General features: G+C 49.5%; 3 protein-coding genes across 4 annotated transcripts; 2 read left to right on the top strand and 1 right to left on the bottom strand.

The window, feature by feature from the left end:
- The first annotated feature begins 379 nt into the window (after positions 1–379).
- On the top strand, positions 380–3,052 carry KRTCAP2 (keratinocyte associated protein 2). Of its 2 annotated transcripts, none has more exons than XM_055586804.1 (5): positions 380–516; positions 862–1,016; positions 1,155–1,218; positions 2,597–2,663; positions 2,900–3,052. In XM_055586804.1, exons 2-5 carry the CDS (start codon positions 924–926, stop codon positions 3,018–3,020), a joined length of 345 nt encoding a protein of 114 aa, XP_055442779.1. In that variant the 5' UTR covers positions 380–516; positions 862–923; the 3' UTR covers positions 3,021–3,052. The 2 variants fall into 2 exon arrangements, with proteins under 2 accessions (XP_055442779.1, XP_055442778.1); XM_055586803.1 differs by having other exon boundaries at positions 386–530.
- A 15,651-nt stretch (positions 3,053–18,703) lies between these two features.
- Positions 18,704–19,384, top strand: DPM3 (dolichyl-phosphate mannosyltransferase subunit 3, regulatory). Its single transcript, XM_055584079.1, has 2 exons — positions 18,704–18,861; positions 19,029–19,384. Exon 2 carries the CDS (start codon positions 19,034–19,036, stop codon positions 19,310–19,312), a length of 279 nt encoding a protein of 92 aa, XP_055440054.1. The 5' UTR covers positions 18,704–18,861; positions 19,029–19,033; the 3' UTR covers positions 19,313–19,384.
- A 102-nt stretch (positions 19,385–19,486) lies between these two features.
- Positions 19,487–22,408, bottom strand: SLC50A1 (solute carrier family 50 member 1). Its single transcript, XM_055584076.1, is given in 7 exon segments — positions 19,487–20,056; positions 20,058–20,117; positions 20,199–20,318; positions 20,576–20,737; positions 21,322–21,445; positions 21,614–21,691; positions 22,000–22,408. Coding segments are annotated over 7 exon segments (1,272 nt in total). The 5' UTR covers positions 22,368–22,408; the 3' UTR covers positions 19,487–19,696.
- Positions 22,409–22,990: the final 582 nt, after the last annotated feature.

Below are 22,990 nucleotides of genomic sequence, written 5' to 3' on the forward strand. Positions count from 1 at the left end.
TTAGGTAACATGGAATGGTATTTGAGGGGGAGCCATTTCTTATGTTCAAATTCTTCACTGGCTTCTAATCTTACTCACAGAAAGCAGAAGGATAGTTTTAGAGAAAGATAGACTCCAGGATGAAAGGACTAGAGTTTGGTTTGGGCAAGAGTCCACGGGAGATATCAAGGAAGTGTTCATGGGGGGCTTAGTTTTGAAGAACAGGCTGACATAATTGACAAAGAAGACAGAAGCAGTCCATGGGCCCGGTGATTTGAAGAGTTAAGTGCAGCTTGCACTGAGAGGCAGCAGATGCTCTGGGTGCGGGGAAGAGCCGGGAACCAGGGTGGTGGCCAAGGATGCTCCTAGACGCAGTATTTCCTCCCTGCAGGAAGAGGGCGCTGCATTCAGGCGCTGAGGGGGAGAAAGAGGAAGGCGTTAAGGGAGAAACAAGGCCACGTTAGGGCTTGACGCATGCGCACAGCCAATTGTCCCCGGTTCGGCTCTCCTGGGCAGAAGCACGGATTGGACCCAAGGGCAGGGCATGATGGGTAACGGGACCAACGGGATCCCCTCTACCCCCCCAACCCGGGCGGACTAGGTGGGGTCGGAGTTGGGCGGACCAGCTTTCCTGGTCCTCTCCCCACAGAGCTGACGTGTCCTGGGTTCCAGGCGATGGGCATTTCCACGGGGCGGGAGGGTTCGGGGTGAGGAATTCCTGGAGGGTCGCCGCGAGGTGTGGGGAGTTGGGGAAGGTGGCTGCAGTCCTCGGAGTGCTTGGAAGTGATAGGGCTCTCGAACTCCCGGAGCTGCTGAATCTGCCTGCGGTTCCTGCAGGGAGGGCTGGGCCTGACTCTCCGTCTCTCCTCTCCCCCGCCCCAGTGGTGGGTACAGGCACGTCGCTGGCGCTTTCCTCCCTCCTGTCCCTGCTGCTCTTCGCTGGGATGCAGATGTATAGTCGCCAGCTGGCCTCCACCGAGTGGCTCACCATCCAGGGCGGCCTGCTTGGTTCCGGCCTTTTCGTCTTCTCTCTCACTGTATCCTCTCAGCGGGGGAGTGGGCAGAGTTGTTTGAGGGTAGGAAGGGTGGAGGGTCAGGCGGGCTTGTACCCTTCCCGTTAACCCGCACATCTCAGCCCCCATGGCACGACCGACGCCTTAACTCCCTCAACCCAGGCCTTCAATAATCTGGAGAATCTTGTCTTTGGCAAAGGATTCCAAGCAAAGATCTTCCCTGAGAGTAAGTGAAAATTGGAGGTTGAGTATTTGAACCCTTTCTTGTAAGCCTCACCTCTAATCTGCTCCAACACTGTGCTGAACTTCCAGGTGCTTAGACAGTAAAGGTTGTTGAGGAGGAGGAACCATGTGTACTCAGACTGAAAACAGATGATACTTTTGGATACAGTACTCTTTACTCTTGGAATTGGAGCTAGGAGAAAGGGCTTCTGAAAGCAAGAAACTCATTTACTTTCTGGCCAGTTTCCGGGGAAGGTTTGAGGGAATAGGCAGGTCTGCGCCTGTAATGAATATATCCAAGGAGGGTGTTCTTTGTTTCCACCAGAAAAAGAAGGGCCAAATTCACTGAAGGGTTCCAAGGTGACATGGACCCAATACTAGTGAACTATACTTGTTTGAGATGATTGTGAAGAGCCTAAAGTATCAGATACACTAGCTTTCTGTGTCAGCAGGAATCCTCACCAAAGTAGAATAACTGTTAGATTGTTTTCCATTTGAAAGGATCCTTGTTGTTGCTCATGTAATCAAGAATTGATGATTTAGTTACGTATGGAGAATTAAGTTCATAAAGCAAATTAGGCGTCAAGGCCAGATCACCTAAGGATGCCACATGCCCCAAATTGATGGCAGATGCCATCTCCTGTGAAGCCTTCACCTGTCACTGTGGCCCTCATTTCTTCACCCTCCTTACCTCTTGCCCTCTTCACCTGGCCGCTCTGCAGGCTTCCAGAGCTCCTTCCATACAGCAGAACATCTCTCTATTAGGTTTTGTTTTTCTGTGTATTGTCTTCATTTGCTTCTGAAAGAAGCCTCTGTCATGGGCAAGCTGCTTGGCCCTCTTCACCTGCCCTCCTCAGCTGGGCAGCTGGGATTGCCCTTGCTATCTGCCCTCCCACCTTCTCTCCAGTCCTACTCTAGCTGTCTGGAGACTCTTTTCTGCCCGCATGGGTGTGTGTGTCCACACACTCTGCTCTCCACTTTATGTCCAGGGAGTGAGAACCTCACTTCCAGCACTGGCCAGCCAGTTTAGTGAATTGATCCCCTTTGGCTGGCTTCTGTTGAAAAGGCTGTGACCCTCTTCCTCAAATGCAAGCAAGCCTTACCCTTCAGACTCTGCTGTCATCTTTCCTTTTTACTGGAGGCAAGCCAGGAGAGGGAAGTTAGGTGATATTTGGGGCAGAGCTGGAAATGAGAATGCATCTGGTACTTCCATGTCCTGGGCATCGATAAGGCCATCTGATGTCCCCCTGCTCTCATGCCTTACCTCTCCAAGCAGGTCCCCCAAGATTCAGAGAGCCCCAGATTTCTCCTAGACCCAACATATGAATGCCTGGTGTTTCCATTCTGACCACCACCCTCCTTGTCACCTTTTGCCTCCCCAGTTCTCCTCTGCCTCCTGTTGGCTCTCTTTGCATCAGGCCTCATCCACAGAGTCTGTGTCACCACTTGGTAAGTGCCTGACAGCTGGATAAGGGGTGTAGCATCCTGCCCTTTGGCACTTGACCCTCCTGTGATGGTTCCAGACTTCCCCATACCTCCCTCCCGCTCTGTTCTCCTTCCTGTCCCCTTCCCCATTTTCCTAAACCTGAGCCTAGATTCTTTCCCTCATGCTGGCGTCTGCTGTAGGAGGCACCAAGCTGGCAGCATGCCCACTAATGCCACCACTCTTTTTCTTCACCCTGTAGCTTCATCTTCTCCATGGTTGGTCTGTACTACATCAACAAGATCTCTTCCACTCTGTACCAGGCGACAGCTCCAGTCCTCACGCCAGCCAAGGTTACGGGCAAGGGCAAAAAGAGAAATTGACCCTGAATGTCTAATAAAGTTGGTTCTTTGTAGCTCTGAGCTGTGATACACTGTGGGCCTCTCCTGCCCATGCGTGTACATGGGTATGTGCAGAATGCTGGGGGGGGTGGGTACCTGCTGCTTTCAGTCCTTGGGGATGGAGGAGCTTTCCTTCCTCCAAGGTTCATTTTTACCAACTGTTTATGGAGTGCCGTCGGTGCCAGGCACTTTGCCAGGCACTGGAGTGGCGTATGCTTGTGTAAGAGTCTCGTAGAAGAAAAGCGTAAGAACGATCTGCAGTCCTGCCTTTTGGGAAAAGAGGTGAAGACTGCAATGCAGGAAGGCCTGCTCATCGGAGCTGGAATAGATCTTGAAACAGAGGAGTAAACGAGGGAAAGGCCCCTCACCCCTGCGTCTCTCCATGGGTTTCCATTTACACCTCTGGGGGCTTTGTTATTCCACCTCTCCACCCTGAGCAAACGAGCCCTCCGGCACTTCTGCTCCAAGTCTCTAGGTGGGAATTCCCTACTGATGTTGCCCTCCTAAACCTGTGTGTTCTCCAGCATGGACAGATGCCTGTGTTTAGAAAGACTCCCAGGTTGATCACTGTCTCTATCCTCTTTGGTCTGAGTGCCTTCATTTTTTTCCTGTCTTGTAACCAAAGGACTAGGAAACATCTTGCTGCTGCTGCTAAGTCGCTTCAGTTGTGTCCGACTCTGTGCAACCCCATAGCTTAAGTTGTAATAATAGCAAAGTATAGAAAACGATAGGGACAAGGCCACCAACCTTGGAGCCGGCCTTAACGGAAGTGAGGGAATGTGACCTCTCAGGTCTTACTTTGTCCATGCTGTGCCATGAGGAATGCCTCTCTGACCAGAGTGTCTGTCCTTTGGAGCACCTAGGCACCCTCCCTCTTGGGTGGTGTGGGCTTTAGGGTGCTTACTGTGCCTTGGTCAGTTTGATATTCTCCACAGAGCCTGATGATGGGCAGTGAGGACCAGAGGGTTGGTTGAATGAAAGAACCTGCCCTCCTGGAACAGAAAATTCAATACATGGGATGTCCCTGAGTTAGGGAATGAGACCCAATAAAGGTGAAGAAGTGAGTCAAAGGAACTCTGGTCCAGGATTAGACATCCCCACCCTCCCCATTTGTAGCCAGAATCCAGACCCTTTAACCTCTGTCTCTAGGCTGAGGGAATACCATGCAGTTTGCCCAGGTTACCTGCAGAGGGTGCCACAAGCTCATGTCTTCCTCCAGGAGACTGGCAACACTCACCAAGTTGGCATTGAGGGCTTAGAGAGTTCCTACTGGGTCTTAAGGTTCTTGCTGAGTCTCTCCAGTGGAAGCCAACTTTTGGAGGACATGAGAGACTGGCTAAAACCTGAATCAAGACTCCTTGCTCCTGGCTGTGAGTGGAGGCAAAGACAGTTCAGTGGAGACCAGAGCCTTCCTGAGAAGGAATGGTAGTCCTAAGCTTTGACTTACCTAGTGATGGTTGGGGGGGTTACCATATGTGGGACCCTTGGGGAGAAGAAATGGTGCCCCAAAAGGGTTCTGGACCTGCAGGAAGCTGGGTTAGTTCTATGTCTCAGTCTGTCAAACCCTGTCCTGGAGTGGGCAGAAGGCCAGGTGCCAGCCCAGGTGAGCACTGACACGGGAAATCTGACCACCTGGGGGCATCATACCTTCCAAGATGAGAACTGGGGCCAGGTTACTGGAGGTTGGGGAGGAGCCCAAGCAGGTGCCAGGACAATGCCAAGGTATCTGGGCACCTGCTGCCACCCACTGCATAGGCCTCAGCGACAGTATGTGGCCAGGAATAATGATCCCTTCCTCAGGGAATGGGTGCATTAATCAGGCAGGCTGGCGCCGACGTCAGCTCTCCACCCAGCCTGTCCCTGGGGTGCCTTGCCAGCTGCCTGCACCTGACCTACCAATTAACCCTAGCAGGGGTATCCCAGCCATCTAACACCATCATTAAATAAGGGGGCGTGAGGCCATCAGAGCTTCTGGAAACCTGAAGGTGAGAAGGGCAAAGGTGTTAACCTCTTGGCCCCAGGACGCCTGGGGCTCTGCTCCACCCTGGAGGCTGGAGGCCTAGGGGAGAGATGGGCGGTCCGCCCCTGGAGGACTGGGGGAAGCCAGATGTTTCCTCCTGCTCCCTCACACGTGGCCCTGACACCCGCTGCCTGCTCCGGAAACAGGAGTAAATAACACAGGGTGGGCTCCTGTCCCAGAGATGGACTCCTTGGGGCAGGAGGTGATGCCACCTAAGAAGAGGGCGGTGGGAAGGTGAGACGAGGGGGCTCCCCTGCCCGGGCAGAGGCTGGACCCCCCCTAGGACTGGCGCTGGCAGGAGGGGACGCCTGGCATTTAGGGCATCTCGAGGGTCAGCAGGGAAGGGGGCGCCCAGGGCAGGCAGGGAGGGGGAGTCTGCGCCAGGCCTTGGCTCCAGCCCTTTCCGGACCTTATTGTCCTTGGTGAGAACAGGACTCGGACCTGTTCCCACTGCCCAGCCCCCCCCAACTCTGCTCCCCAGGGGAAGGATGTTGGGAAACAAGAGAGACCCAGAGACTGGTAGAGACAGAGCGGCTGAGAGACACAGAGACAGAGACAAAGGGAAACGTTTCAGTCAAAAGCGAGTATTGAAACTCATTGTAGCTTGAGGGAGCCCTGGGCACTGTGGGAACCGGGAAAGAATGGGAAGCCGGAGGCCCTGCCCTCAGGGACCTCCGGACTGGCCTGCCCGTGCACACTGCTCCTTAACTTAGGGTCACTCACAGAGCCGCCTCCTAAGCAAACAATAGCCAGAACCCTTGTGTGGGCACAGTTAGTGGCACTTGATTGCTTCACCTCAGGTACATTTCTTTGCCTCCCTGCCAGCAGACTGGAAGTTTCTCAGGGGGCAAGGCCAAGATCCTGCTCCCAAATCCTCCCTCCCTACTCCCTGGGGGCTGGGAGCAAACTGGCCACCGTAGGTTGCGCTGTGAGTGCTATTTGGTTGAGTTCCTGCCCTGGCAGAGAGGCCACCTAATTGGCTCTAGAATTGGGCACCACATCCCCTGGGGTGGAGGGCAAAGTGCAGAATGCCTGGCCTGGGGCAGGAAGCAGACTTTAGAGCTGCGTGCCCGGCGCCCCACTTTCCCTGAGCCACGAAGAGCCCGCCATTCCCGCCCCAGCCTCTGCAGCCCTGGCGCTTGGGCTGGGCCCCCTTCCTTCCAGCTCTCCTACCTGGGATGTTTCCTTCACAGGGAACTGCAGGCCTGACTTGATAATGTAACATTCTATGATAATGGGCATAGCAGTTATTAGGATTCTTTCTACTTCTGTATGTACTTGAAAATTCCATAATAAAAGTTAAATCTTGTGTGTTGTATCCTTCTTTCTGTTCTGTGGGAGAGTGACAGGGAGACTATCTGAAACCACACCTAGAAATAACACCCGAAGCCTAAATTTGAGGCCCTGTGTGACAATGAGACCTGAGCCAAATGGCCCTTATGGTCTGTGAGGAGCCCTTCTCTGAGAATTCCCCTCACCTCAAATAAGCTGGAAGTTCCCCCTACTTTTAGGCTGAAGCCACACCATCAGGGGGGACTGAAAAGTGAGATTCTTCTCCACAAGTCAAGACCCCACAGAAAAATCTTCCCCACACCCCTCTTCTGGGCCAAGAGTTGCCACGAGGGCTGACAGGCTACTTCAGAGCAATTTCTGGATTGAGGTGCCTGTACACTTGTGTGAGGGTCTAGGCTCATCTGCCAGGGAGACCCTTCCCCTTCCTGCTCTCATCCTCCAGTCCCCATCTCCAGCCCTTGTGTGTGAATGCTCAGTCGTGTCTGACTCTTTGCGGCCCCACTAGACGATAGCCTACCAGACTCTTCTCCTGGCAAGAATACTGGAGTGAGTTGCCATTTCCTTCACCAGGGGATCTTCCCGACCCAGGGGTTAAACCTGAGTCTCCTACGTCTCCTGCATTGCAGGCAGATTCTTTACCGTGAAGCCTCGGGCGAAGCCCCTGTGATGGAGGCCTTTTTTCTGACGCAGACAGCTACAGGTTCTGGACATCTGTGGTACAGTAGGAAAGAGCCCAGGTCTTGAAATCAGACAGACCTGAGTTCTAGTTCCGCTCTGACACCAGGTGAGGGTCCTTGTGCAAGCTGAGTTAAATTCCTCACCTGTAAAATGAGGATAATACCTGCTTCAGATTGTGGTAAAGACGATTGGAATTAAATAACAATGTGGAAGAGCCTAGCATAGCACTCAACCCACTAGGCATTTGACAAATGTCATTTTTGTCCCTTACATGACAGCAACCACGACCTTTTCAGCCAACTTAGTGCTTTGCAGATATTCTCAATTTCATCACTTACCTCAACCTTATAAGATTGATATTCTTACTGTGTACTTAACTTTATATGTCAGCCCGGTTGGGCCACATTGCCTGGATATTGGGTCAAACATTACTCTGGATGTTCCTTTTTTGGGGATGCCATGTAGCATGTGAGATCTTAGTTCCCTGACCAGGGATTGAACTTGTGCCCCCTGCCATGGAAAGGAGGTGTTCTAACCACTGCACTGCCAGGGAATTCCCACTCTGGATGTTTCTTGAGGGTATTTTTGAATGAGATTTACACTTAAAATAGGAGTAAAGCAGATTGCCCTCCATAATGTGGTTGGCCCTCATCCAATGCACTGAAGGACCACATCGAACAAAAGACTGACCTCCTCAGAGAAGGAGGGAATTCAGTGGCAGATAACCCTGGGACCTGAGCTGCTCTGGTCTGCTGGATGCTCTTGCTGGTCTGTGCTCACGTGGCCTGGGACCTGGCCCTTTCCCCACTGTTCCCAGCTGTGGTCAGTTGAAGTCAAGACAGAGGAAGATCTTTCAGATTTTGGGTTTGCCAGCCTCTACAACCCATGAGGATGGTCTTGATCCCTGTCTCCTGTATAATGTCACAAACCTCATTCCATAGTTCATTAGGCACTCTGCCTATCAGATCTAGTCCCTTAAATCTATTTCTCACTTCCACTGTATAATCATAAGGGATTTGATTTAGGTCATACCTGAATGGTCTAGTGGTTTTCCCTACTTTCTTCAATTTAAGTCTGAATTTGGCAATAATGAGTTCTTGATCTGAGCCACAGTCAGCTGTTAAAGTGCTGCACTCAATATGCCAGCAAGTTTGGAAAACTCAGCAGTGGCGACAGGACTGGAAAGGGGCAGTTTTCATTCCAATCCCAAAGAAAGGCAATGCCAAAGAATGCTTAAACTACCACACAATTGTACTCATCTCACACGCTAGTAAAGTAATGCTCAAAACTCTCCAAGCCAGGCTTCAGCAATACGTGAACCGTGAACTTCCAGATGTTCAAGCTGGTTTTAGAAAAGGCAGAGGAACCAGAGATCAAATTGCCAACATCCGCTGGATCATGGAAAAAGCAAGAGAGTTCCAGAAAAACATCTATTTCTGCTTTATTGACTATGCCAAAGCCTTTGACTGTGTGGATCACAATAAACTGTGGAAAATTCTGAAACAGATGGGAATACCAGACCACCTGACCTGAATCTTGAGAAACCTATATGCAGGTCAGGAAGCAACAGTTAGAACTGGACATGGAACAACAGACTGGTTCCAAATACGAAAAGGAGTATGTCAAGGCTGTATATTGTCACCCTGCTTATTTAACTTATATGCAGAGTACATCATGAGAAATGCTGGGCTGGAAGAAGCACAAGCTGGAATCAAGATTGCCAGGAGAAATATCAATAACCTCAGATATGCAGATGACACCACCCTTATGACAGAAAGTGAAGAGGAACTAAAGAGCCTCTTGATGAAAGTGAAAGAGGAGAGTGAAAAAGTTGGCTTAAAGCTCAACATTCAGAAAACTAAGATCATGGCATCCGGTCCCATCACTTCATGGGAAATAGATAGGGAAACAGTAGAAACAGTGTCAGACTTTATTTTTGGGGGCTCTAAAACCACTTCAGATGGTGACTGCAGCCATGAAATTAAAAGACACTTACTCCTTGGAAGGAAAGTTATGACCAACCTAGATAGCATATTCAAAAAAGCAGAGATATTACTTTTCCAACAAAGATCCATCTAGTCAAGACTATGGTTTTTCCTGTGGTCATGTATGGATGTGAGAGTTGGACTGTGAAGAGGGCTGAGCACCTAAGAATTGATGCTTTTGAACTGTGGTGTTGGAGAAGACTCTTGAGAGTCCCTTGGACTGCAAGGATATCCAACCAGTCCATCCTAAAGGAGATCAGTCCTGGGTGTTCTTTGGAAGGAATGATGCTAAAGCTGAAACTCCAATATTTTGGCCATCTCACGCGAAGAGTTGACTCATTGGAAAAGACTCTGATGCTGGGAGGGATTAGGGGCAGGAGGAGAAGGGGACGACAGAGGATGAGATGGCTGGATGGCATCACCGACTCGATGGACAGGAGTTTGAGTAAACTCTGGGAGTTGGTGATGGACAGGGAGGCCTGGCATGCTGCTATTCATGGGGTCACAAAGAGTCGGACACGACTGAACGACTGAACTGAACTGAACAACCCCATGAACCAAGACCTTAAAATAAACTTCACACATGTATCTTCTACTGGTTCTGGTTCTCTGGAGAATTCTAATACACCTGTTTTAGTGAAATGAAATAGGGTAAAATGAAAGAGAGGCTAAAATAACCTGCTTAGAATTATAAGGGAAGGCAGAGCTGCAGTTGAAGTTCAGGTCCAGTGATATTTGCCATGATACTTAACCAGGGTAGTTACAACGCAGCACCTGGCCCCTGCTGCCTCTGGCCTCATCGCCTCACACTCTTCTCCACGCTCGTCCATTCCACCCCAGCCCTCGTACATCTCCTGTGACACCTCACGGGCTTTGCACATGCTGTTCCCACTGCCTAGAACAGCCGTCTGGCCGTTATCTACACTTCTCTCTCCATCCTTGGTCTCATTCAGGTCTCCACGCAAACGTTTCCCTTTCAAAGACGCCCTTCTGATCCTGCTGTATAATATGGTACACTGTCTTCCTTTAGCCCCTCACTTAGCTATATTTTTCTTCACAGAATTTCTCACTATTTGATATATTCAATAGGTGTTTCCTGTCCGTCTCCCATCATTTTGTTGAAGGAGCTTGTTTTCACTGCAGGCTTCATTAAAAACAGAGATTTTGTCCCTTTTTAGTCACTAGAATACTGCTTGATGTATAGTATAGGAGGTGTTCAATACACGTTTGTTAAAAGAATCAAGAACCCAGACTTCCCTGGTGGTCCAGTGGTAAGACACCAAGCTCCCAATGCAGGGGACCTGGATTTGATTCCTGATCAGGGAACTAGATTCCACATGCTGCAAAGAAGACCTGGTGGAACCAAATAAGTAAAACGAAATTAAAAAAAAAAAAAGAATCAAGCACCCTACTAGCCACACACCATTGTCACACTGTGAGCTCTTTGCTGGAATTCGGCCTCCAGATTACATTACGTCCAAGCTGCTGGATCCTCAGAATGTCTCTCTCGGCTGCCAGGCCTGTTCCTGTGTCCCTCCTCCCTCAGGCTATCATCTTTTCCCATCTTGGTCTCCTCTGATTCGCCTGACTCTCTCATTCCCTTCTCCAATCAGCGGCACAATCTCTGGCCCATCATTTCCCCTGAATGCCTGGCTGTGATTTTGTCTGTATGTGTTTTTGTTGATTGCATGTCTGTCTGTCCCGTCACTCCGATGGAGCTGCAGGTGCCTTGGGGACACTGATGGAATCAACACAGCCTAATCACCTGGAAACTTCCTCAAGGACCCAGTAATCACCATGGCACCTTTGGGCATCCAGAAAGCTCGGCTGCCTGACGGGACACACACCACGGCCACCCACTCCTCTAATGGGGGAAGCTGCTGACCTGAGGGACCAGCCTCAACACAAACACTTTCAAGGGGTCTTTCTTAGATCACCTGACCCTGGCCAGGCTTTCCAGCCTCACCTCCTGCCACTCTTCCATGAAGCAGTCTTTGTGCCAGAGATGGATTACTCACTATGAATCAAGCCTCCCAGCCTTTGTTCAGGCTTTCCCTTTGCTTTGTACACTCCACCCCCAACCCCTACTTGAAGTCTCTTACTCATCTTTCCCATATCACCTCGGGCTTCAGGGCCTCTTTTATAGAGGCTCATGCCTTCCCCCAAACAGTCAATCCCTTCCTCCGTGTTGCATGTAATTTTGCTTATTCTCCCATAGTTAATGTACTTTAGCATAAAGGTTCCAGATTTACATCTCTGGAATTTATGTCTCTCTGAAACTAAAGCTTGCCAAAGGAGAAAACTCCAAAAAACATGAGAAAACTGAAGCTCAGAGAGGTTAAGCTACTTGCCCAAGGTCACATAGCCAAGTAAAGGAAAGAGCCAGGACCCAACCTCAAGACTTCTGGACTCGAAAAGCTCAAACTTTTAGCCCCCAAGCTGCACTGCCTTTCCTATTGTCAACTTAAAAAACAGTCACAACCTAAAAGTTGAGAGTTATGTTTTATTTGGTGAGAATTTTTAGGACTTCAAGCCCAGGAGACAGAATCTCAAGTAACCCTGAGAGAACTGCTCTGAGGAGGCAGGGGAGGAGTCAGGTTACATCGATATTTGCAACCAAGGCCAGGTATTCTGAACATCAAAATTATTTCTTGTGAATTAAAGAACCAGATACCTCAAGTGAAGGAATTTAGTGCTTTTCTATGTATGGGAGGGTGCAACAGTCTGGGCTCATTCCTTTCATAAGGATCTCAGCGATCTGGGGCCAACATCCCGTGTTGTTCACATCCTGAGTCCCTCAGTGCTCGCTGCAGGGAGTGGCTGCAGCCTGATGTCTGCCGAATCACAGGTATTCTCCTTCTTCGGTGCCCTAGGGGCTCAGAAATTAACATTTGGAGGGCTTGCGTTGCTGGTGACTGTGACATCCTTGTTTACTGATATGGCAGGAAATATTCCATTTCTCAATACCCTGCCATAATCACTTGTATTTGTGGCCTGCTGTGACTGCAGAAGAGTGATGATCTGCAAAAAGATTGAAGAGAGAGGAGCTGGACCATAAGAATCTGCTGGCTTTTGTCCAGTGCTATAAAAGCCAAAGACCCCATGTCTAGCAGATGGGAGTCTCTGCAGTAGTTATATTTCCTGGAATCAGGAGAGCTGGGTCAGTTTTCCTGGAGACTATCGAATGCTAACCTGTCCTTCCTTCTGCCCCCCTCCCATCCTACATTTATAGGAGCCCTCTGGGTTTCCCACACTGTGCTTGGTCCTGAAGTTACAATGTTCCTAAGTGGGCTAAGCAAAGAAACGAAACACCTACAGCTCAACATGGTAAGTGCCATCTATGAAAGAAAGTCTGTGGAAGCTCAGAAGAGGAAGATGGTGTCTAACCAGCAAAACAGGGTCAAGGTGCAGGAAGGCTGCTTGGAGTGAAGGAGGAAACAGACAGAACAGGCTCCGTCTTGAAAGCAGGACTCCATCTTGGGCTGGACTGTGGACTTTGAGCTATATGCCCAGTATCTACGGAAACGACATACCAACTGGAAAACCAGGCCCCCCTCCACCCCTCGATGGAAGAGCCCCAGGGCCCTGTCCCCTAAAAGAATACCCTTATTATCTGTGTAACCAAATAGCACCATAAATTCTATTATGCTTATTGGGGTATGACCACAGGCCTATTGATAATTGTCCACTGTTAACTACCTAGGCTTAAGGCATGTGAATCAGGGTTAACTTTGTATCTTTCTTTTCCTTTGTTCAGACTAGTTTCAGGGAATTTGGGGAGGTGGGTTTGGGCACGTACACTTAGGGTATATACTGCTGCTGCTGCTACTGCTAAGTCGCTTCAGTCGTGTCCGACTCTGTGCGACCCCATAGACGGCAGCCCACCAGGCTCCCCCGTCCCTGGGATTCTCCAGGCAAGAACACTGGAGTGGGTTGCCATTTCCTTCTCCATAGGGTATATAAGGTTTTCACAAAAAACTGGTCGGGGTCCTTGGCTAAGAGGAGACTCTGCCTTCGGCCCGCAGGTGTAATAAACTGCACTCCACTATCTGCATCGTCCTTCTGAGTGAGTTTGTTTCCTAGAAACCGTGGCTACAACAGGAGGACATGATGCCTGAGCTGGACATTGAAAAATATGTAGCCACGAAATATGTATGCCAACCATGGCATATTGAGTGCTTCACTTCCACATTGTTTTGTTTAATGCACTGGGATTTTATTTTAGTGTAAGCCATGAAATTAAAAGACGCTTACTCCTTGGAAGGAAAGTTATGACCAACCTAGATAGCATATTCAAAAGCAGAGACATTACTTTGCCAACAAAGGTCCATCTAGTCAAGGCTATGGTTTTTCCTGTGGTCATGTATGGATGTGAGAGTTGGACCGTGAAGAAAGCTGAGTGCCGACAAATTGATGCTTTTGAACTGTGGTGTTGGAGAAGACTCTTGAGAGTCCCTTGGACTGCAAGGAGATCCAACCAGTCCATTCTGAAGGAGATCAGCCCTGGGACTTCTTTGGAAGGAATGATGCTAAAGCTGAAACTCCAGTACTTTGGCCATCTCATGTGAAGAGCTGACTCATTGGAAAAGACTCTGATGCTGGGAGGGATTGGGGGCAAGAGGAGAAGGAGATGACAGAGGATGAGATGGCTGGATGGCATCACTTGACTCGACTGGACGTGAGTCTCAGTGAACTCTGGGAGTTGGTGATGGACAGGGAGGCCTGGCGTGCTGCTATTCATGGGGTCAAAAAGAGTCGGACACGACTGAGCGACTGAACTGAACTGAACTGAAGATGTTAGGTTGAACTCTAACTTACTTTTTCAAATGCTAAAGTGTTAGGCATTCAGTCATGTCTGACTCTTTGCAACCCCATGGACTGTAGCCCACCAGGCTCCTCTGTCTATGGGATTTCCCAGGCAAGAATACTGCAGTGAGTTCCCATGTCCTTCTCCAGGGGATTTTCCTGACTCAGGGATAGAACCCGAGGCTCCTGCTCTGCCGTCAGATTCTTTACCATCTGAGTCACCAGGGAGGCCCTTCAAAGGCTAAGCTTGTGGCAAGTGTTTTCCAAATAATTTATCTTTCCTCACTTGAGATGCCATTTCTATCATATGCTGAAATGGTATATGTTTGATCTTTTTTTTTCACTTTAAAAAAGATATTTAGTTTATTTTTGGCTGTTCTGGATCTTCACTGTTGCACGTGGGCTTTCTCTAGTTGAGGTGAGTGGGGGATACTCTTTACTGAGGTGCTTGGGCTTCTCACTGTGGTGGCTTCTCTTGTTGTGGAGCACAGGGATCAAATTGGGTGTCCCTTGCATTGAGGTGGATTCTTAACCACTGGACCACAAGGGAAGCCCATTTCTTCACTTTTTATTTTGTTCCATTGATCTAGGTTGCTGTTATTTAGTCGTGTCTGACTCTTTTGTGACCCCATGGACTGTAGCCCTCCAGGGTCCTCTGTCCATGGGATTTCCCAGGCACGAATACTTGAATGGGTTGCCATTTCCTTCTCCAGAGGATCTTCTGGCCCAGGGATGGGATTCGTGTCTCCTGCATTGGCAGGTGGATCTTTGCCACTGAGCCACCAGAGAAGCCCCTTGATCTAGGTAACAAGATGTGCTACCATAGTGGCAAAGTTAGGAGGCTCTATGGTCTGATTATCTGGGGCGTGCCCCAGTTTCTTCATTTGTGAAATGGAGATAATAATAGTACCTACTTCATAGGGTAGCTGTGAAGATTGAGTGAGATTGTGCATATAAAGTACTTATTAGAGTGCCTGGCACAGGGTAATCAATCAATGAATGTCAGCTGCTATGACGATACTATCTGCCCATTCCTGTACCAGTAACTGAGGAAGATGAAATTACTAAGCACAAAGTTTTGAGTCAGTTGCAACAGTCTGCTACTTACTACCCACGTGACCTCAGGCAAGTTACTTACCTTTTACCTTCTCTGCTTTGGTTTCCTCATTCATCCCTGGGGATATATTAATAAAAGTACCTATTGCAGCCTGCTGTGAAAATCAAACATGCCATGTCAGATAGGACAGGATACATAATAGCCCCTCAATGAATGTTTAATCTTCTGCTGGTTATTATTATGGCATTATAATTTATTAGCTGTTTTCATGTGCTGTAAGGCAAGCTCCTTCTCATTATCTTCCCCCTCCAAATTTTCTGGGGAGTGGCAATCTTTCAAGGCCAGGTCTACTATGGGTGAACAAGATAGAATTTCTGGATCTGCAAGGCTGATGGCTGCGTCTTGAACTGTGTTGAAAGTCAGTGTGACTAGTGAGGTCATGAAACCAGTAGGATTTTGGGAAGAATGGAGAAGGGAGTTGCAGTGGGCCTTTGAAGCTCATATGGCAGGTTTCTGAAAATATTTTAATTTTGCCTTAATTTTTACTTTAACAAAGGAATTTGCATATTTTCAAAGGCCATCTAGTTGTATAAGATAGTCAGTGAAAAATAGCAGGGATTTCTCTGGTGGGCCAGAGGCTAAGACTACAATCTCATAATGCAGGGGGCCTGGGTTCAGTGCCTGGTCAGGAAACTAGATTCCACATGCCACAACTAAGACTCGGCACAGCCAAATAAATCAATAAATATCTTTAAAAAAAATAAAGGAGAGAAAAACAACAGTCCCCTGCTCCATTTTCCTACCTCTATACATATACTTCTCCATAAACCGCTCTCAAGTTTCTAGGACACTTTTCTTTTGTACTTCCCTCTGTATTTCTAAATAACACACTCATGCTATTATTTCTTTTTTTTTCTATTTTAGATATAATCAGTCAATTGCCTGCCATGGAAAATGAGGATATAGTTCTCTCTAATCCTGATTCCTCATATACTCCCCTCCCCCACCCTCTCAATTTAAATATATTCCAAAATTTTAGTTAAATCAACGCTTGTGTTTACATTATTATGGCTGTGAAAATATTCTACACACTGAGTCATGTAGTGTTTGTACTAAGACTCTGTGAATCTGTAAAAACTGATTTTGTTAATTAACCTTGGGGACATGGGGCTGAGAAACTCCATTCTCTAAAATCATACAGTCACAACTTTTCTATTTGAAATCAGAAAGTGAGAATGGGACATATCCGGCTCTTGCTGGAGGTTTAACCTGTGGTGATTACTTTGATACAGAGAAGCAGCCTCAATTTCCAACCTAGGTGCTAAGCTTCAGATATCGGGGTTTTGGACATATCATCCCACACTTATCTTAATTATGTAGTTATCTATTACATAATTATCTAAACTTATTTAACTTAACTTTGTAATTTCCAAGTGGACCTGCAGTTTACTTCTCAGTCCAGGCCGTTGTTAACTCCTTCTCTTACATCTGACTGGAACCTATCAAAATACTACTTCATTTAAATATCATCTGAACTCAACTGTTTCCCATATTCTGTAATGATTTGGCTTTTTCCTTTGTTTGATGAGTGGCTCCACAGTTCCTCTGGTTTGTGCTCTGTCTTGTAGCAGCAAGTGAATAAACCCAACTGTCCAATTACAGTTATGTTCTTAGTGGTCTTTATCAGACAGGCATTCTCTTTCTTTCCTTTTATAACTCTTTGTTTTCCCTTAAGTTGATAATTGCCTGGCCTTTTCTTTTCTTTTTCTTAATATTTATTCATTTATTTGGCTTCACTGGGTCTTAGTTGCAACAAATGGGCTCTAGTTTCCTGACCAGGGATCTATCCTGAGGCCCCCTGCCATGGGAGCACAGAGCCTTAGCCACTGGACTACCAGGGAACTCCATGCCTGACCTTTTGTTTTTTTTAATTGTATAACTGGATCACTTTTTAAAAAATTTTATTTATTTTAGTTGGAGGCTAAATTACTTTACAATATTGTAGTGGCTTTTGCCATACATTGATATGAATCAGCCACGGGTTTACATGTGTTCCCCATCCTGAACCCCCCTCCCATCTCCCTCCCCATCCCATTGCCCAGGGTCATCCCAGTGCACCAGCCCTGAGCACCCTGTCTCATGCATTGAACCTGGACTGGTGATCTGTTTCACATATGATAATATACATGTTTCAATGCTGTTCTCTCAGATCATCTCACCCTCGCCTTCTACTACAGAGTCCAAAAGACTGTTCTATACATCTGTGTCTCTTTTTCTGTCTCACATATAGGGTTATCATTACCATCTTTCTAAATTCCATATATATGTGTTAATATACTGTATTTGTGTTTTTCTTTCTGGCTTACTTCACTCTGTATAATAGGCTCCGGTTTCATCCACCTCATTAGAAATTATTCAAATGTGTTCTTTTTAATGGCTGAGTAATACTCCATTGTGTACATGTACCACAACTTTCTTATCCATTCGTCTGCTGATGGACATCTAGGTTGCTTTCATGTCCTGGCTATTATAAACAGTGTTGTGATGAACATTGGGGTACACGTGTCTCTTTCAATTCTGGTTTCCTCGGTGTGTATGCCCAGCAGTGGGATTGCTGGGTCATATGGCAGTTCTATTTCCAGTTTTTTACGGAATCTCCACACTGTTCTCCATAGTGGCTGTACTAGTTTGCATTCCCACCAACAGTGTAAGAGGGTTCCCTTTTCTCCACACCCTCTCCAGCATTTATTGCTTGTAGACTTTTGGATCGCAGCCATTCTGACTGATGTGAGATGGTACCTCATAGTGGTTTTGATTTGTATTTCTCTGATAATGAGTGATGTTTTCTTTTACTTGGTTTTCTATATACCTGCCATGAATTCATCCCCCAGATTCTGAAAGCTGTATACACACCTTCTCTTAATACCCTAAACACACCAGGTGATTGCTCTGTCCCCACAAGTGTTTTCCCTTAAAGACATCTTCCTGGAGCACTTCGTCCTCTGGCTCCAAGTCCTACTGGTTGCTCCTTTGAATTTCTCTTTTAAAGTATGACAACCCTGTTCTAACACCTATCTCAGAGCACCACGTTTAGCTGTCAATGCATCTGTTTTCTTGATTCCTGCTTTCTTCCCTCCACCAGAGAAGGGGCCGTGTCTTGACATCTCTATTTCTCCAAAGCCTAACGCGACGCTCGAGAAACTTTCCACTGAATGAATGAATAAAAAGCGTAAATAAGTGAATGAATGAATGAGTGGAATTTTTGCGCAAGAGAAGTGAGTTTGCTGCTGCTGCTAAGTCACTTCAGTCGTGTCCGACTCTGTGCGACCCCATAGACGGCAGCCCACCAGGCTCCCCCGTCCCCGGGATTCTCCAGGCAAGAACACTGGAGTGGGTTGCCATTTGCTTCTCCAATGCACGGAAGTGAAAAGTGAAAGTGAAGTCGCTGAGTCGGGTCCGACTCTTCGCGACCCCACCGACTGCAGCCTACCAGGCTCCTCCATCCATGGGATTTTCCAGGCAAGAATACTGAAGTGAGTCTGCTGCTGCTGCTAAGTCACTTCAGTCGTGCCCGACTCTTAGCGACCCCATGGACTGCAGCCTACTAGGCCCCTCCATCCATGGGGTTTTCCAGGCAAGACTACTGGAGTGGGATGCCATTGCCTTCTCCGAAGTGAGTTTAAGAGGAACGATATTACATCCCCACCTTGTTGCAAGACTTAAGGGTGTCTTTAGGTTGTCTACAAGCCCCACGCCAGCTTTGAGCGAGGTCTCGAGGGAGAGAAGCAGCACTGAAAGATCTTCCGGCCCAGGCTGCAGCTGCAGCAGCAGAGCCTGCTGAGTGCAGCTTAGGTCAAGACAGTGGCCGGGCATCCCTCGAGGACTACAACTCCCAGAAGACAGCGCGGCTGCGGAGCGAGAGCCGCGGAGGATTCCGGAAGCTGACGTCGGCGCTGTGTGGAGCCGAAGACGCCGGGTGGGTCGGTAAGTGTAGGTGGAGGGCCGATTGGGGAGGGCGGGAGCGTTGGGGCAGTGGCCCTGAGGTTAGGTGGTATGGAAGGTGGGTGAGGGAGAAGGACAGGGAGTGGTCTCGGATGAAGAGCAGGTCGCGGGGTGTCAGGGACCTCGAGCTCTGCTTCCTCTTCCCACAGTGTCCATGACGAAATTAGCGCAGTGGCTGTGGGCGCTGGCGCTCCTGGCCTCCACCTGGGCGGCCCTGACCATGGGAGCCCTGGGCCTGGAGCTGCCTTCGTCTTGCCGGGAGGTCCTGTGGCCACTGCCCGCCTACTTGCTGGTATCTGCCGGCTGCTATGCCCTGGGCACCGTGGGCTACCGCGTCGCTACTTTTCACGACTGCGAGGACGCCGCCCGCGAGCTGCAGAGTCAGATCCAAGAGGCCAGAGCCGACTTGACCCGCAGGGGACTTCGCTTCTGACACCCTAACTCTGATTCCCTCCCGGACAGCCTGTTCTCCCATTCCCCATTAAAGGGCCAGTTTATTTTCTAAGCTTGTTTGATTTGAGTATGGATGCTGGGAACAGATGTGTACTAACTGTTGAGAGGCTCCTTGAGGTTCTCTCAGCCTTTATTTTTTGTATTTTGCTGGTGCTTCTTCCTTTTTGCTATGAAGGCGGCACAGACCCCCTTTCTCAAGATCTCTCAGAATGGAAAAGTCATTTCACTTTCCTGGTCTTTTTAGCCCTGTTAGGAGAGATCTCTTGAAGTCTGTTGTTCATAACACCCAAGCCTAACCCTACTAGTCCAAGAGCAACTGTGAATCAGACAGTTGCTCTACCCTTTACCAAACCAGGTGGATTGATTATCCCTGAATATAGAAGGAGCCTTGATGGGCAGGGGTAGGGAACAGTTTTATTTTAAGGCACATTCTAAAGATTTCCCCCCACCTCCAAAAGTAAAAAACAAAATCTTGAAAAAAAAAGAAAAAAAGTGAATTCATCTCCCAGGTTCCATCCAATCTTCTAACTAAAGCTTTCTTTAGTCCCCGGATTCTCAAAGCATTCTCTTTTCCTTTACCACAAACCACTGCCCCTGTGGAGCTAACCAGCAGCAGTGGCTGAAACAAGTTTCTTTGGTAATAGGTTGGTATTATAGGTGCCCAGTGGTCAGGTGAACTCCCTCGGGTTTGTAGAAGCTGATAGTTCCTGTCTTGTTCCTGGGGAGTACTTCCAAAAAAGCCAGAAGCGAATGAAGCTGGTGAGAATTCCTGGAAGGTTGGGCACCTGAAATCACAAGGGCTGCTGTGAGGAGAGGAGCTGCTTTTCCACTTCATACACCTGCCACCCTGCCCTTGTTCTGCTTACCACAATGTAGGGATCTCTTAGTCGAAACCCATAGAGTGTCCAGGAGGCAGAGGTGAGGAGGGTGGCAATGGTGAGTGAAAAGGAGAGACGCTGGGTTGATTTAGTACGAATGACCTTGGCCTATGGGAAAGGATGAAAGATACTCCTAACCAGGCACATGGTAAATCTCCCACTTTGCCCAGAATTTCCTCAAAAAAAAAGGTCAAACAGCCCCCATGATCTTCTGTTACCCAACCTTTCCCTCCTGCCTCCCACTCACCCAGCCCCACTGCCCTGTCTCCTTCCAGGATTCGGGTCTTCCCTTCCTCTGGACCGAAAGCTACAGTCTCTTCTGTGGGAGATTTATCTCCCTTACCTCCCCGGACACCCCCACTCACCAAGTCAGCTAGTGGTGAGAGGTACATACTGATGGTGAAGACACTGCAGAAGAGGCCCAGGTGCTGAAGCCGCATCTCAGGGTCGGGCACCAGGAGCCAAAAGTAGGCAAAACCCAGGACAAGGACCCCCAGCAGGGTTGTAGTCTGAAGGAGCACGGCACGCTACAGAAGAGAGAGTAGCCGTATTTCTGGATGTGCCAAGAGCCCTCTGACTGCTGCTGGAATTAATTCATCCCGCCCTCACCCATGCTCCAGTGGGGGAGCCAGCCTTTGCCTAAGCCTCCATCCAGTATGGCACTTGCCACAGCCTCTTTCCCACCAGTGACTTCAGCACGGGTCTTCCCTACCCAAACCCTGGAGGTTTCTAAGAGATGGAAAGTTAACTTTTGGGGGGTGAGCTTGCTACAGAGTAGGAGCTTAATGCTTGTGTGAATGGGGAAGCAGAGCTAATCATCTCACTCGCAGCCACTGGCACTGACTTTGAAGGAACTGTGGAGACAAAAATCTCTTTTCAGTCTGTTGGGCAGCAAGGCACTTTCAGGCTTGGCAGAGCTATCAGCTTTGCCAGAATGGGGACAATATGTGAATCTCAGAAGGCTGACTTTATGGCGGAAGGAGGACTGCAAGGCTGAAGGGGTCTTCCAGGAAAAGGTGGCAGTGCCAGCCTGTTATAGTCTTCTAGGAAAAACAGTGTTTGCCTTGCCAGCAAGGCAGGGCAGGGCGTGCAGCAGAGGAAGGGCCTCTACCTTCCGATGGCAGTAGTGCAGATACACCAAGATATACAGAGTCTGAAGCACAGCACCCACGGCGTTGACGACGATTAGCGTCCAGTTTCCCTTCAAGGCCCCATAACTCAGCCAGCTCAGGTTGCTGCAGGGTGCAGGGGAGGGACATTGTCCCGCGGGGTTGAGTGTGAACGGGGGCGGCGGGGGGCGGGGGGGGGGGCGGGTACCCAAGGGGCCTAGTCCACATTCCTCTTCACCCCTCCCCAGCCTCCCTCAGATAGCCTTTCCCCCAGCAGGCATCGCCCCCTCTCACTTGACATCCGTGGTGAGAAAGGGCAGGAACTGGACACTGTCCACGCTCCGGGTCATCCGCATGTGCTTGAGGTCCGAGCTGTAACGGGGCCCCGAAGGCAGGGGGGAGAGGTGGAAAGGGAGAGCCAGGCTGCTGGGGAGTCGAAATCCCCGATGCCTGTCATCCTTTCCGGACAACCGCAGGTCCCCAGCCCTACCCTCAACTCCCTGGCCTTCTCTCTCAGGTCAAATGACCAGCCTTGCCCTTGTACCCCGTTCCCCTCGACCCGATTCCACTTTGAGCCTAGGTTCCAGATGTAACCTGACAGAGCGGCCACGTCTCTGTCCCCTCTCGCTCCTTTCCTGACTTCCTGGTCCTGCCCCAGCCCAGCCCGTCCGCTCTCTCACAGGCCGGTGGAGAACATGCCGAGGGTGAAGAGCACGCAAGCTCCAGAAAGAAGCGAGTCGGCCAATCCGCCCGCCTCCATCCCTCCCCGAGTCGCAGATCCCGCTCTCCGCGCCCAGGGCCAGCTAGCAGGATCCGGAGCCCCAGACGCCGGAGCCCCGCCCCTTCGCGCCCCTGGCTCCGCCCCTGCGCGCTCGGCGGTCCCCCCCGGAAACTGAACCGGAACCTGGCCCACCCCTAGAACGTCAAGCACGAGCTCAGGCCCCGCCTCTCCGAGGGCTTGTCCCGACCCTGCGCAGCGTTTAGGGTCTTCACGTTGCCGTTTTCCGTAAGGCCCCCTTCCTAAGGCTTCGCGCGTTTGTCCCGGCATCAGCCGCTCCACACTCTCTGCTTACTCCTTGGATCACCTAGACCCCCAGCCTCAACTCTTTCCCCCTGGCCCGCGAGCCTACGTGGTAGAACTCGAAACAAAAGCTTGCTAGGCAGACTTCAACATGCTTCCGATGCAGGACCCCAGCTCACAGCTTTAAGTTGGCCAGAGTTTGGGAGATTTTTCCCCGTTTGCTGAAGCCTGTTTCCGGTTTCTTCCCTAAATAACTGGAACTGCCAGGAATCACCGAGTCTTTGTGAAATGCCCTCCCCCTGCAGCCAACACTGCCAACTTTCTGTGACTTGGCGAATCCACTGGCCAAATGTATCACTGACCCCCCCCCCCCCCCCCCGCCTCTCGCCAGTCCAACCAGCTTGCTGCTGGGAACTTTCCCTCCCAGCCTCCCACACGTCTTTGCTGGTGGGGCTGTGAGGCGGGCCGCATGCCTCAGCTGGCGTTCCAAGCGGCTGCCTTGACTCACCCAACAGCGTGAGTACCTGAAGAGTAAGTATGCCGAAGCCCAGCGCTGAGAGGGTGGGAGTGGGGCAGTGGTTGGACAGAAGGAACTTCCAGAGTGGGGTGCAGCCTGGAACTGCTGTAGGGAGCACTCCAGTCCTGGACAA

Source organism: Bubalus kerabau, chromosome 6 (genome assembly GCF_029407905.1).
Source record: "Bubalus kerabau isolate K-KA32 ecotype Philippines breed swamp buffalo chromosome 6, PCC_UOA_SB_1v2, whole genome shotgun sequence".
Classification (NCBI taxonomy): Eukaryota; Metazoa; Chordata; class Mammalia; order Artiodactyla; family Bovidae; genus Bubalus; species Bubalus kerabau.

What these genes read in the sequence shown, in the direction of transcription:
- KRTCAP2 (XM_055586803.1), top strand. An exon ending in AGCAAAGATCTTCCCTGAGA is followed by an intron (nt 1,219 to 2,596) that starts GTAAGTGAAAAT and finishes TTGCCTCCCCAG; the next exon opens with TTCTCCTCTGCCTCCTGTTG. An exon ending in AGAGTCTGTGTCACCACTTG is followed by an intron (nt 2,664 to 2,899) that starts GTAAGTGCCTGA and finishes TTCACCCTGTAG; the next exon opens with CTTCATCTTCTCCATGGTTG.
- DPM3 (XM_055584079.1), top strand. Translation starts at nt 19,034, where the DNA reads ATGACGAAATTAGCGCAGTGGCTGTGGGCGCTGGCGCTCCTGGCCTCC.